Source organism: Phyllobates terribilis, unplaced genomic scaffold (genome assembly GCF_046119375.1).
Source record: "Phyllobates terribilis strain yellow unplaced genomic scaffold, ASM4611937v1 Scaffold_4__5_contigs__length_816908805, whole genome shotgun sequence".
NCBI lineage: Eukaryota > Metazoa > Chordata > Amphibia > Anura > Dendrobatidae > Phyllobates > Phyllobates terribilis.
The window spans coordinates 112482064-112498086 of NW_027362764.1; the positions used below are offsets into that span (position 1 = coordinate 112482064).

Below are 16023 nucleotides of genomic sequence, written 5' to 3' on the forward strand. Positions count from 1 at the left end.
CATCTATGCCTCTACTTTTTACTGCTTGTTGCAACCTTGTCCCCTTTGCAACAAGCAGTAAAAAGTAAAACATTAAAAGGGGTATTCCCATTTCCAATACCCTATCACAATATGTAGTAGGTGTAATAATAAAATTATTAGCAAATACCTCCAATTAGAAATGTAGTATATTTCTTCTGATTCGCTATGTCGCTTAAACCATGTGCAGGGCATTGCAGTAGCTTTTGTATCCATGGTTATGACCACTAGCAACTAACTGTCACTATGAGTAGTCGTAACCATGGATACCCAAGCTACTGCACTGGCCTGCATATGAGGTAAGTGACATAGAAATGTAGTATAGTTCTCCTGATAAACTAATTGGAGGTATTTTCTATAATTATTATTACATCTACTATATATTAGGAAAAGATTTGGAGATGGGAATACCCTTTTAAAGATTTGAAGAAATCGGAGATAAATTTTAATAACGAGTAAACTGCAAAAGTTGCTTCTTTTTACGATAAGCCTATAAATGTATGTACTAACTGCACTACTTTCAACCTTAAAATTAAACCAGAAAAAAGCAGTTGCACGTCAGGGAATTAAGCAAAATGTAGATCTGCAAATCAAAAGTTTCAGCAACTCCATGGAATCAATTTCAAGCCCTTCTGACCTAACAGAATATGTTTGTTTTTTTTACAGGGACTGTTCAGCTTAAACAGCCACTTTAAGGGTGCATTTAAATGGACTGAGAATCAATTTCCGATTACAAGCAAGTACCCCTCGTTCGTCGGCTGATTGGTAGTGTTGAGCGATACCTTCCGATATCAGGAAATATCGGATTGGATCGGGCCGATACCCAAAAAGTATCGGATATCGCCGATTCCGATACCGGAAACCAATGCAAGTCAATGGGACACAAATATCGGAATGAAAATAAACCCTTTCTTTCCTTGTAGGTTAATTCTACATGAAGGAAAACAACTAACAATAATGTAGAATGTATTGGGGGAGGTGGTTGCCCAAATCGATGGGAACAGTGCTCACAGTGAAACATGAAAAGCCGGCAATTCAGCAGCGGCATACACCGGTACCCGACAATTTATAACAGAAAGAATAGAGCTTCACACATAGATTAGATAGATAGAAACATGTCAGTCACATATATATGAAGTACAGTGACAGTGTTGCTTACTGTACTTGTCATTTAGTGTAAAGGATTTATTAAAAAAAATATTAGTGTTTTCATGCACCGTCTCTTTAAAAAAGCCGGCCGGCAATTCAGCATCTGTACCCGACAATTTATAACAGAAAGAATAGAGCATCACACATAGATTAGATAGATAGAAACATGTCAGTCACATATATAATAAGTACAGTGACAGTGTTGCTTACTGTACTTGTCATTTAGTGTTAAAATAAAGGATTTATTAAAAAAAAAATTGGCGTGGGGTTCCCCGTAATTTTAGTCTCTAGCGGAGGTTAAGCAGACGGCTGGGGCAGATGTTTGAAGCCTGGGAAGGGGGTAATACCCATTGAGCTTCCCAGGCTACTAATATCAGCCCCCAGCTGAATACCTAGCCTTTACTAGCTATTAAAATGGGGGACCCCAAAAAAAAATGACGTGGGGTCCCCCCTATTTTAATAGCTAGCAAAGGCTAGGCAGACAGCTGGGGGCTGATATTAATAGCCCAGGAAGGGTGCCATGAATATTGGCCCCCTCCCAGGCTAGAAACACCAGCCGTCAGCCGCCCCAGAAATGGCGCACCCATAGGATGCTCCAATTCTGGCACTTAGCCTCGCTCTTCCAACTGCCCTGTAGTGGTGGCAGTGGGGTAATAGGGCTGGGGTTGATGTCAGCTTATAATGCCAGCTGACATCAAGCCAAGGTTAGTAATGGAGAGGCGTCTATAAGACACCCCCATTACTAACCCCATAGTCAAAGTTTAAAAAAAACACAAACACCCAGAATAAAGTCCTTTAATTGAAATAAACACACAATTCTTTATTGTTCTAAATTAAACCATACTTACCATCACGCCCATTCCAGCTGAAGCCAATGTCTTCTGCAATAAAAGTAAAATAATAAACCAACCTCATCCTTACCTTTCCATGGTTCCCAGGACGGCTTCAGCTTTGCTACATTCACATGACAGGCTGGATCGCAGCCGAAAGCTGCCATCCAGCTTGCCATGCCGCAGACACTGAGAAACGCAGGCATGCTTGCGCTCCTCAGTGTCTGGCTGTGACGGCATCCAGATGAGCCGAGTTCATGTCCAATGAACTCAGCTCACCTCATGCACGTCACTGACAGCATGGGAGAATTCTCCTGCGCATGCGGTGAGCGTGAGAGACTTGGCTCATCTGGATGCCGTCACAGCCTGACACTGAGGAGTGCAAGCATGCCTGCGCTTCTCAGTGTCTGCGGGATGACAGGCTGGATGGCAGCGTTCTGCAGTGGTCCAGCCTGTCATCTCGATGTAGCAGAGCTGAAACTGTCCTGGGAACCATGGAAAGGTAAGGATGATGTTGCTTTATTATTTTTCTTTTATTGCAGGAGATCGTTGGCTTCAGCTGGAATGGGCGTGATGGTAAGTATGGTTTAATTTAGAACAATAAAGAGTTGTGTGTTTATTTCAATTAAAGGACTTTATTCTGGGTGTTTGTGTTTTTTTTTTTAAATACTTTACTAGAAATTCATGGCGGTCATGTCTAATATTGGCGTGACCCCATGAATTTCGAGCTTAAGGCCAGCTGATAATGCCAAGCTGGCCCTAACCCCTTTATTACCCAGTGAGCCACCGCACCAGGGCCCTGGATGAGTTGGATACAGCGCCAGAAGATGGCGCTTCTATGAACGCAACATTTTCCGGGGTGGCTGCGGACTGCAGTTCGCAGCAGGGGGGGCACACAAAGCTTGGGCCTCCCTGCGCTGCAGATTCCAGCCCCCAGCTGCTTAGTTGTACCTGGCTGGACACAAAAATAAGGCGAAGCCCCACGTATTTTTTTTTTTCTTACTTATTTCATGAAATTCATGAAATAATAATAAAAAAAGGGCTTCCCTATATTGTTGTGTCCGGCCAGGTACAATTAGGCAGCTGTTGGTTGGGGGCAGCCCGTTCCTGGATGCTGTACCTGGCTGGCATACAAAAATATGGCAAAGCCCACGTCAAAATTTTTGGGAAAAATTAATTAAAAAATAAATAATAATTTAGGGACTGCATCTTTATTAACTCAAGTGTCATTTAGTGTTAAAATAAAGGATTTATTAAAAAAAAAATTGGCGTGGGATCCCCCATAATTTTAGTCTCTAGCGAAGGTTATGCAGACGGCTGGGGCAGATGTTTGAAGCCTGGGAAGGGGGTAATACCCACGGAGCTTCCCAGGCTACTAATATCAGCCCCCAGCTGAATACCTAGCCTTTACTAGCTATTAAAATGGGGGACCCCAAAATAAATGACGTGGGGTCCCCCCTATTTTAATAGCTAGCAAAGGCTAGGCAGACAGCTGGGGGCTGATATTAATAGCCCAGGAAGGGTGCCATGAATATTGGCCCCCTCCCAGGCTAGAAACACCAGCCGTCAGCCGCCCCAGAAAAGCCGCATCCATAGGATGCGCCAATTATGGCACTTAGCCTCGCTCTTCCACGCTGCCCTGGTGCGGTGGCAGGGGGTAATAGGGTTGAGGTTCATGTCAGCGCCAGCTGCCATGAAGCCCAGGTTAGTAATGATGGGCGTCTATAAGACACCCCCATTACTAACCTACAAAGTGTTAAAAAGAAAACACACACTACACCCAGAAAAAAATAATTTATTTGAAATAAAACACACCATTTTATTTAATTCTTAGTTTACTAAAAAAAAATAGTTACCTGTCCACGTTCCTGCGCTGATCTCCCATGCACAGCTGTCACATCTGGAGATGGTGACAGCTGTGCATGGCTGCTGTAAGCTCACACTGCCGGGAACACGTCCGCTCCCGGCAGCGGGAGCCACTGACTGAGGTCACCGGAGTGCATTCAGGCAGCGCAGCTCCGGAGACCTCCTTTACGGCACTGCTGTACTGTGGGAATTTCTCACGATACAGCAGGGCCGTAAAGGAGCTAACCGAAGCAGCGCTGCCTGAACTCCGGCGAACCCGCTTATGCAATGACGGGGCTGCTTTATGGCCCTGTCATTATAGCGGCGGCAGCGGTTCAGAGCGGTCACATTCTATGTGGCTGTTCTAAACTGGAGATCATCGTGGGACACTCGTGGACTACTACGGAGGGGTAAGGATAAGGTTGTGGTTTATTATTTTATATTTTATTACAGGAGATCGATGGCTTCGGTGAATTAGGTGTCTAGGTGAGTATAGGTGTAGTTTTTTATTTTTTACTTTATTTTAGTTGGCGATCGGCGGGCACAGGTAATGTATAAACTAATTTATTTTAGGTAACCACTGGCCACCAATGACATGTATTTAACATTTATTGGGGACAAAAAAAAACATGTATAGGGGCAAAAATAGCACATGGGGCAGTTTAAATAGCAGGATCAGGCTGATGGGAACTACTGCTCCCATAGAGCTGATCCTGCTAGCACGAGTGGACAGGGGACAGACATAGGCCGATGGGAGTAGTAGTGTCACATCGGCCTATGTCTGCCTGCACGCACACACCCGCAGACATCGCACACACCCGCACACACTCGCAGACATCGCACACACACCCGCAGACATCGCACAGACACCCCGCACACACCCGCAGACATCGCACAGACACCGCGCACACACCCGCAGACATCGCACACATCGCACAGACACCGCGCACACACCCGCAGACATCGCACAGACACCGCGCACACCCACACACATCGCACAGACACCGCGCACACACCCGCAGACACACGCACAGACACCGCGCAGACACCCGCAGACATCGCACAGACACCCCGCACACACCCGCAGTCACCGCGCACACACCCGCAGACATCGCACACACCCGCACACACTCGCAGACATCGCACAGACACCGCGCACACACCCGCAGACATCGCACAGACACCGCGCACACCCACACACATCGCACAGACACCGCGCACACACCCGCAGACACACGCACAGACACCCCGCACACACCCGCAGACATCGCACAGACACCGCGCACACACTAATCATGACGGGCTGATGGTCTGGGAGGTGAGGCTGACCTGTGCGGCCGTGGGAAAGTTCATGTGAGTTCATGCAATGCAGTCAAGCATGAACTCACATGAACCCTCTGAGGGCACCGCGGCAACTTCAAATGAACAGCTGATCGGCATCACCTGATACCTCAGCTGTTCATTTGAAATAACAGGCGGGAAAGCGCAGCACAGAACGGGAAAGCCGGCGGTGAAGTCTTTTCACTGCCGGCTTCCCCGCCCGGGTCCTTCGCTCCCCGCTCCTTGGTGCTGTGCTCCCCGCCCGGTCCTAACTTCCGATCGGGATGTGAGGTGGCGGGGGGAGCGGAGGATCAGGGTGGGAGGCTGCGGGGAAGCAGTATGGGGCTGTGTGATTGTTTAAAAGCCGGCGGCTTTTTACCGCCTGCCTTCTTTTAAACAATCAGGAGAATTCTCTCACGCTGGGATGGCATTCTGATGACAGGCTGGATCGCAGCTGAGCGCTGCCATCCAGCTTGTCATCCTTCAGAGACACTGCAGAGCGCAGGCATTATGGGAACTTCCGATTCCGGTATTCGATATTGTAAAAGTATCGGAATTAAATATCGGAATTCCGATACTGAAATATCGGGAAACGGCCGATATTCGCGGTATCGGAATGCTCAACACTACTGATTGGATAATTTATGCCGGCATCAGAATCATCGTCATCAGCAGCACATTACTACATGTCTACAGGGGATGGGCTGCTAATGACATAATGCTGTATGGAGACAGAACAACCGTGTGAATGAGTGCTGATCAACTTGTACATAGTCGATTGCTGCTCATTAATGGCCAATATTGACTCATCCATGTAGCTAAAAAAGCCTTTGGATGAGTAAAGACTTGATATAATAAAACCACGGAAGAAAAGAAAGTTCCAACCTGCTCAATTTCCCAACCATCAAACATCCATTTCTGGAGAAGAACATGCACAGTTGAAAGTGCTTGGATATGAGAAGGCAGAACTATTCAGTACTGGCCAAATAGACGTATTTTACCAGTAGAAACATCGATCCTAAGACCAGTCATGATTTAGAAATATTTGCAAAGAGAGAGTGATAGCAAACTCTGCTTGTGTGGACTACCCTAGAAAAACAAATGAAGAGTTAAATAGGTTGTCCATGACTTTAGCACTGGTGATCTACCCTCAGGATAGGTCATCAATGTCTGATCGGTCGGGGTCCAACACCCAGCCCCCCCCCCCACTGATCAGCTGTTATCGGTGGCGGCCGCCGGCCTGTAGTGCTCACTTGTAGAGCCGCCAGCCTTCTGGTAATGGCTGCCTCAGGGTACTGCACATCCGCCTCCTATTCAAATCAATAGGAGGCGGATGTGTATTGCCCAGCCGCAGCCACCATCAGAAGACGGCCAGCTCCACAAGGGAGTACTGACGGTAGGTGGCCAACGCCATCAACAGCGCTAACAGCTCATCGTTGGTGGTGACTGGTGTCAGACCCCAATTGATCAGACATTGATTCATCAATGGTAAAGTAGTGGACAACCTCTTTAATAGGGGTTATCTGGTGCAGATCAAGTCCATATCAGATGCGAGCACTGATGAGGTAATATCTGTTGAGGCAGGCGCATGATCGGCAGGTATCATGCTTGTATCTTGTTCATTGGAAAAGGACTCGAGCACTATACCTGCCGACCGTACAAGTGTCTCGGCAAATGTGTGCAGTCGTAACATCATTGGCACAGCTCATCTACGAAGCGGAAGTATTGCCAAATAGCCCCTTTAAAAAGACCACTGAGCATTCAGTAATGATATATGCAGTTCAGGGGCCTCTCTTTTGTCTAACAAAACTTAATCCAATACCATAAAACACGGTAAAAGTGGAGGGAATTCCAAAAGTTTGACAAGTTCCTCAATCTTCTCACTTGGGGCACAATGAGCATAAACAAACATTAAATCCATATCTACGCAATGCACAACCACCACTCCAGTATAGACCGTCCAAGCAGACGACAGCAAAGCTTCTCATAATACATTTCAACAGTAAGAATAAATCGGGGATAGAGTCCTTTCTTACCTCGCACCATCAGAGCAGGAGCTGTATATAAAGTGCAATGGTTTCATAACATTCTCTAATAGTATCTTTGCTATAGTGACTCTGGAGACGTCGCTATATTCAATGCTGGATGGAAGTTTGTTGTTAATTAACAAGAAAAGTGACCTGTAGTATCCTGAGAAACAAAAGAGTAGATTTACATTAGAAAAAGCTTAAGAAATTCTGACTTACCGTTGCATCTTCTTCTACAAGATTACGTCAGGTTTGCTGCTCTAGGAAACAGACAAGTCTATCCTGCAACATTCGGATGATAAATGATTCCGGTTCTTCACACGGACATTAGCAAATAAGACTCATCAAGACCCTATTTATTTGTATGCAAGCCGTATCTGAGCATGCTCTAATCTGGGCAAAGCAGGCCTGTGGAGTCAGTAAGCCAAATCTCCATCTCCGACTTCTCAATTTCCATGACACCGACTCCGACTCCACGACTCCGACTCCCTCATACATGGCTCATGTTTAAAGAGCACCTATCACTAATTTTTTTATTATTTAAATTAAATACAGATGTAATAACATTTATCATTTGACCAAAACATTATAAACAAGGCATATACTAAGTGGGAGAAAAACTCCCTTTCTTGGCATGAGCCTCCACTCAACAGAGCCGACTTCAGCTGAAGTCGCAGCCAGGCAAGGGAATTCCCCCTTCTGAGCTGGATGTGATCAGTCCAGCGGGCAGCTGTGGGTATGTGCTGTGCTCCATAACTCACCAGGCAGTGAGCTGGAGACTGCTCTCCTGTTTCCTCCTTCACCTCCCAGTTCCCTTGCTCACACTGTCCAGCAATGAAGCCTCCAGTAGTGATTGTACCCCTCCCCCACTGTGACCACAAGCAACATTGAAAGGAGAAAGATGTTGCCAGAAACAGAAGCTAAACACTGAGGAAGATATGTGCCAGAAAAGAGGGGTGTTATTTACTTCATATGGTCAGTATATGTATAATTGTGTGAATACATGTGTGAAATGTCTGCATATATATGAAAAGTTCATGCATGAGTGTATGGTGCATGTGAGAACTGTATGTAAACCTATATGCAGTGTGTGTGTGTGTATATATATGCACCATGGGTATATGTGTGTGCAGTGCAAGTGTATATATATGTGTGTATATATGTGCAGTGTGTGTATTTTTATATATCTGTATACCTGTATGCAGTGTGTGCATATATATATATATATATATATATATATATATATATATATATATATATATATATATATATATATACCGTGTTTCCCCGAAAGTAAGGCCCCCCCGAAAGTAAGGCAGGGTGGGGGGTTTCGGGGGGTCCGCCAATGTAGGGCACCCCCCGATTGTAAGGCAGGGTAGCGGGGGGGGGGGGGGGGGGGCGGGGAATGTAAGGCTGATTGGCCGATCAGCCTGTTCGTCACAGGCTCCCTAGTCCTTGCTGGCCACCAGCTCGAGCTGTGATTGGCCAGTCAGCCGGCTCGCAGCTGATTGGCCGAATCAGCTGCGACGTCACTGCCTACAGGCTCGCTCCGATTGGTCCAGCTTCCCCGGCATCCGAATCGTCAGCCCGGCACCGCAGAGGAGATCGAAACAGAAGGAAAGTAACGGTAAGTTCCGAAACTCTCTCTGTGTGTGTGTGTGTGTACGGTATGTGTATGGGTGCCGTATGGGGCTGTATGTGTCAGTGTGTGTACGGTACCGGTACGATACCGTGTTTCCTCGAAAGTAAGACCCCCCCGAAAGTAAGGCAGGGTGGGGGGTTTCGGGGGGGGGGGGGGTCCGCCAATGTAGGGCACCCCCCGAAAGTAAGGCAGGGTGGGACTTTTGGGGGTAAAATTAATGTAAGACAGGGCCTTACTTTCGGGGAAACACGGTATATATATATATATATATATATATATATATATATATATATATATATATATATATATATATATATATATATATATATATACACAGTACAGACCAAAAGTTTGGACACACCTTCTCATTTAAAGATTTTTCTGTATTTTCATGACTATGAAAATTGTACATTCACACTGAAGGCATCAAAACTATGAATTAACACATGTGGAATTATATACTTAACAAAAAAGTGTGAAACAACTGAAAATATGTCTTATATTCTAGGTTCTTCAAAGTAGCCACCTTTTGCTTTGATGACTGCTTTGCACACTCTTGGCATTCTCTTGATGAGCTTCAAGAGGTAGTCACCGGAAATGGTTTTCACTTCACAGGTGTGCCCTGTCAGGTTTAATAAGTGGGATTTCTTGCCTTATAAATGGGGTTGGGACCATCAGTTGTGTTGTGCAGAAGTCAGGTGGATACACAGCTGATAGTCCTACTGAATAGACTGTTAGAATTTGTATTATGGCAAGAAAAAAGCAGCTAAGTAAAGAAAAATGACTGGCCATCATTACTTTAAGAAATGAAGGTCAGTCAGTGCGAAAAATTGGGCAAACTTTGAAATTGTCCCCAAGTGCAGTTGCAAAAACCATCAATCGCTACAAAGAAACTGGCTCACATGAGGACCGCCCCAGGAAAGGAAGACCAAGAGTCACCTCTGCTTCTGAGGATAAGTTTATCCGAGTCACCAGCCTCAGAAATCGCAGGTTAACAGCAGCTCAGATTAGAGACCAGGTCAATGCCACACAGAGTTCTAGCAGCAGACACATCTCTTCAACAACTGTTAAGAGGAGACTTTGTGTAGCAGGCCTTCATGGTAAAATAGCTGCTAGGAAACCACTGCTAAGGACAGGCAACAAGCAGAAGAGACTTGTTCGGGCTAAAGAACACAAAGAATGGACATTAGACCAGTGGCAATCTGTGCTTTGGTCTGATGAGTCCAAACTTGAGATCTTTGGTTCCAACCACCGTGTCTTTGTGCGACGCAGAAAAGGTGAACGGATGGACTCTACATGCCTGGTTCCCACCGTGAAGCATGGAGGAGGAGGTGTGATGGTGTGGGGGTGCTTTGCTGGTGACAGTGTTGGGGATTTATTCAAAATTGAAGGCATACTGAACCAGCATGGCTACCACAGCATCTTGCAGCGGCATGCTATTCCATCCGGTTTGCGTTTAGTTGGACCATCATTTATTTTTCAACAGGACAATGACCCCAAACACACCTCCAGGCTGTTTGACCAGGAAGGAGAGTGATGGGGTGCTACGCCAGATGACCTGGGCTCCATAGTCACCAGACCTGAACCCAATCGAGATGGTTTGGGGTGAGCTGGACTGCAGAGTGAAGGCAAAAGGGCCAACAAGTGCTAAGCATCTCTGGGAACTCCTTCAAGATTGTTGGAAGACCATTTCCGGTGACTACCTCTTGAAGCTCATGAAGAGAATGCCAAGAGCGTGCAAAGCAGTCATCAAAGCAAAAGGTGGCTACTTTGAAGAACCTAGAATATAAGACATATTTTCAGTTGTTTCACCCTTTTTTGTTAAGTATATAATTCCACATGTGTTAATTCATAGTTTTGATGCCTTCAGTGTGAATGTACAATTTTCATAGTCATGAAAATACAGAAAAATCTTTACACTGTGTTCCAAATTATTATGCAAATAATATTTTCTCAGATTTTCCCAAATTACCTATATGAATTGCAGTCATTGTAATTTTCCAGTCAAATAACTATTAGAGAACAATTGAAAGGTTTTTGTACAAACTGCCTATGATAACAGTATATTTTTAAAAAATAAAAAACTCAAACTGCACTCAAAATGCATGTTCCAAATTATTATGAACAGCAGAGTTTTCAACCTTTTCATTTTAATAAAGAACAAAAAAAATGGTCATTTTTGAAATTATAAGCATTAGCAGGTTATTACAAACTGAAATCAAACAGTTTTCAACTCAAAACTTTATTCTAGGTGATGTTACATTTGATAATGCACCGTCTCATGCTGCACATAACACATCTGCATCTCTGGCTGCTATGGGCATAAAAGGGGACAAACTTATGGTGTGACCCCCATGCTCCCCTGACCCCAACCCCATTGAGAACCTCTGGAGCATCATCAAAAGGAGAGTCTATGATGGCGGGAGGCAGTTCACATCTAAGCAACAGCTCTGGGAGGGTATTCTGTCCTCATGCAAAACAATTGAAGCAGAAACCATCCAAAACCTGACAAATTCAATGGACGAGAGAGTTCAGAAGCTCCTTTCGAACAAGGGGTCCTATGTGCAAATGTTACATCACCTAGAATAAAGTTTTGAGTTGAAAACTGTTTGATTTCAGTTTGTAATAACCTGCTAATGATTATAATTTCAAAAATGACCATTTTTTTTGTTCTTTATTAAAATGAAAAGGTTGAAAACTCTGCTGTTCATAATAATTTGGAACATGCATTTTGAGTGCAGTTTGAGTGTTTTATTTTTTAAAAAATATACTGTTATCATAGGCAGTTTGTACAAAAACCTTTCAATTGTACTCTAATAGTTATTTGAGTGGAAAATTACAATGACTGCAATTCATATAGGTAATTTGGGAAAATCTGAGAAAGTATTATTTGCATAATAATTTGGAACACAGTGTAAATGAGGTGTGTCCAAACTTTTGGTCTGCACTGTATGTATATATATATAAAATATATGCGTTTGTGTGTGTGTGTAATATATTATATATACACACACACACGCGTATATATATATATATATATATATATATATATATATATATATATATATATATATATATATATATATATATATATATATATATATATATATATATGCGCGTGTGTGTATAGATTATATACCTGCATAATGTATATACTACTATATATTACACAGGTATATTTGTGTACACATACATATTTATATATAACAAGAGAGAGTGCTACATATATAAGCATAAGTGTGTTATATAGACAGAGGAGCTCAACCATAATGTGCAGTTACATAAAGTTGCGCTATATATAAATCTATAGATATAGAGTCAAAATTGGAATAGCACCATATCTTCAAAATATCAGGTGCAAGGCCCCCAAACAGATATCCATAAGTATAGACAGTATAGCAAAAAACGGCAGGCAGCGCTCCAAAAGGTCTTTGAAAAAATATGGAGTTCATTTGCCCGGCGTGGCGACGTTTCGGTTGCGGTGCAGTGATCAAGCAGTGATGAAGGTTGTCCGCAACTGAAACGTCGCCGCACCGGGCGAATAAAATCCATATTTTTTCAAAGACCTTTTGGAGCGCTGCCTTCCGTTTTTTTTGCTATAGATATAGAGAGATATATGTAAAAATATCAGCAACCGGCCAAAAACCTTCAAATTAGGAAAAAATACAATGGAAACTGCACTTCACTGAAAATAAGTGATACAGACTTTATTCCCCATCTGATCTGGATGGATAAAGTCGGCCTTTTTCACTTATTTCCACTGGAGCGCTGCTTGACCTCTATTATTCAACTTGCTCCATTTTTAGCCAGGAGATGTAAATGTGGATTTTTATTAGCAGATATGAGTGATAAATGCTGTGGTTACTCCGTAGTCTTCTCTTTGGCTCTACACATAGTATATATAGGCAGGAGACCCCTTTATATAGATTGTCCCCCTTTCTATTACAACCATTTGATAAATGAGCTCTTAGGGTCACTACACTGCTGAGCAGAGGCGCTGCCTAGCAACCAGCCTCTGGGGGCGTGTCTCAGAACACAGCAGGCTGAGCCGCCAACCCCAAGATGGCAGCTCCTATAACTGTGATTCTCTTATTTCATAACCCAAGTAATTCTTCCAAAGGTAATTTATTTCATGTTAATTTAGATCTACAGTCTCCTTCCTGTAATATACCATAATGTGTGTGGAGGTGATAGGTCCTCATTAAGTAATGAATTTACTGCAGCACAGATTAATCTCAGCTAAAAGTCTAGACCCTTAGATCAGGAATAGGACAGACATTTATAGGACATTTCATAACTTTCCCAAATTCTTATGAAAAAATATTCCCCACAAACTGTATTGAACTACTGTACCCAATTTATTATATATTTTATACCGACTCCACCAAAATGGACACAGACGCAGACTCCACAGCCCTGGGGAAAAAGTCACAGTGAAGGGAGGAGGAGGAGGTGAACTGTAACATCGCCCATTGTGAGTACTGGATCATGTGTTATCTACAGTATTTAGCAGTGTTATCGTTCATTGACATCTGTCTGTGTTGATGAGAGTGCTCAAAATCTTCTGTAAAGAACAGGATGTGGAAGTCTAGTATAAGGCCTTGTAGCCAGGGTGAGAATTGTAAGTTTCCAGTTTGTTTGTTTTTTTATTTTGAGTGTAGCAGTGAAAAAATCTATAAAGAAAAATTGAAAATAAAAACCTGATTTAAACAATATTTCATTTTCTGATAATACTTTCCCTTCAAAGCAATTTTATAATAGATAAACTTGAGCAAAGGTGAAATACAAATGCTAAAAAATTAAGAGCAAAGCTTTAGCTTTCCATTGCTGAATTATGAAGATTCCAGATGAAAATATTTTCCAATATGTCAAGATCAGTAGTGGTCTTAGAGGATTTTTAATGTTACCTTTTGTTTTTACAAGCACTTTGCAATTTTACCCATTTACTAGCAAAGAACAACCCCTTTAATTGGGAGATTGGGTGGGCATTCAACCACTCCATTCATTGTCTATTGGATTGATGGAGCTAGCCGAACACAACACACTGTTCTTTTCATCAAACCCATAGGCCAAGTGCATTAAAATGTATTTTATTTGGCATTAACCAAAATAGATATCTTTTATCTATACCAAGCTGTGTCCTAGCCCCCAAAAAAGCAGAAATCACCTGTGAACTTTACCTACCTTTCTGAATCATGTAGTGCAAAATTTGTTCAACTAATGAGGCCACTATCATGGCGTCGTCTAGGACAGGCAAGTAAGTGTTTTCTGATGAAAAGACTTCAACCATTCTCATGGGTAGTGCAACATTGAGGCTGTCATCGTAGCAATGCTGTAATAACCTATATTGAAGAAAGTTAAAAGGGAAAGAAAGACATGATTTTATATAGATGCGCGTTTCGCAAATCAATCTTTCAGCATCTGACCGGACATTGCATCTCAGTATTGCTTCTTCTAAACTGCTGTAAAATGCAAAATGCTATGACAGATATTAGACAGATGTAGAACAACTAAGGATGATTAACCAAACAGTGCACTGACGGGTTCTCCGGCTGTCCAGTCATTTAGGCAGCTGTACAATGGCAAAAGCCTCTTCTAAGCTGCTACCATTAAAAAAAAAGTTTTGCATTAGGGAATATTCAATCCCTTTTTGAAAATGAACCTGAGGTCCATCCATGTGTCATCTGATCCTACAACCTCAGTGGTCAGGTGACTGTGTAGACAGGACAACATCACCGGAGGTTTAAGGGGTAAGTAACACGACTTTCTTTATTTTATATGGATCCCTTACCTATGGCCATTATCACAAAAAATGTTTTAAAACCCCTCTACAGTGTCAGGCTGTCCCCTGGCTGAAGTTTGCTATTAAAAAAAAAAACGCGCTATACTCACCTTTCCCAAGTCCAAAGGTGAGTCTCAGTAGCTGTTGCCGCTTGTGGCATTGGCTGCGGTGCTGACATCACCTTGACAAGTAGGGGGTGTTCCCATGTAGACGGAACGCCCAATTCTGAGCCGTTGAGCTCAGTAATTGGCATGACGTCAGCGCTGCAGCCAATGACAGATACCAGGATCAGCAGCAGAGGCTCACCTGTGGACCTGGGGAGGGTGAGACTAGATGGTTGTTTTTTTTTTTTTTTTTACTATAGCAAACTGCAGTAAGGGGACAAATCTAACTGCAAGTGAACAACACCTTTAATACAACAAACTATACATCCTATTTCCCATAACGAACATAATGAAAAGGTACTATAACAGTAGGTTGGAGGGGTGTGCACATATTTAGAGAAATCAGCAAATACATCATTGTGTCCACCTAACATATATATACATACACACACACACACACACACGTCACATAGGATATATGTGACAATGCTGCAGAAATTAGGACAGTTTGTTCACACTGAGTTATTTTCTGGCTGACGAGATTTTTAGAGGAAACTGCTTCAGATAATGCTCCTTCTTTGGGAAGTTTTTGAAGGTTTTTTTTGCCTAATGAGGTCTTTAAAGAAAATTTCAAGCATTTTTTTTTTTTTTCCCATTTTTTTTCTTGCAGCATTTGTTTGCAGCGCTTTGACTAGATAGCGCCTAGTTTGGAGTGTTTTACATCTAAAGGCACTTCAAACAAGTCACTTTCTTAAAGATTTTAAAAGACACCCAAAAGCCTGAACAGTTAAAAAGCAAATTGGTTTTGCAACAAAATGAACGGGAAGAATCTTTTGAGTGTTTTGTGAGCACTTTTTCTTGTATTCTTAGGAGCGGAGCTGCTCAAAAGCTGGCAGAAAACGGCACAGTGCGAACATACCCTTAGAGAGTCAACAAAATCACTCAGTAGCGCAGCCTCAGGCTTCAAGCTTGCAACTTCATATAAGTGTATGGAAACTATCCTTAGTACCCTCATTTTAATTCTTCTGTTTGCAAATTCTAGGCTTGTTATTGGCATTAGACCTGCTACAGATATCTATTTACATGAATACTATCTCAGCCATTTGTGGCTAAGGCGGGAATATCTCTGTCCAGGTGTTGGCTACAGTTGGTGGGCTACAAGAAAAAGCTGAGTGCGGCTGTTCCGTAAGCCAAAAAAACACAGCAAAGCATAGCTGTATCTGGAACTCATTTTAAAGTGAATCTGTTAGCAGTTTTTTTACTATGTAATCTGAGAGCAGCAATGTGTAGTGACATAAAGTCTGAT

The 16023-nt window shown here is 42.9% G+C and overlaps 1 protein-coding gene across 1 annotated transcript in view; it reads right to left on the reverse strand.

The window, feature by feature from the left end:
- Nucleotides 1–16023, reverse strand: part of UBE3C (ubiquitin protein ligase E3C) — a 150022-nt gene that overhangs the window by 117820 nt on the left and 16179 nt on the right. The window contains exons 7-8 of the mRNA XM_073677688.1: nt 14016–14173; nt 7199–7352 (exon numbers count right to left, since the gene is read on the reverse strand). Of these exons, the coding sequence (XP_073533789.1) occupies nt 7199–7352; nt 14016–14173 (312 nt within the window). The remainder of the gene's footprint in view (nt 1–7198; nt 7353–14015; nt 14174–16023) is intronic.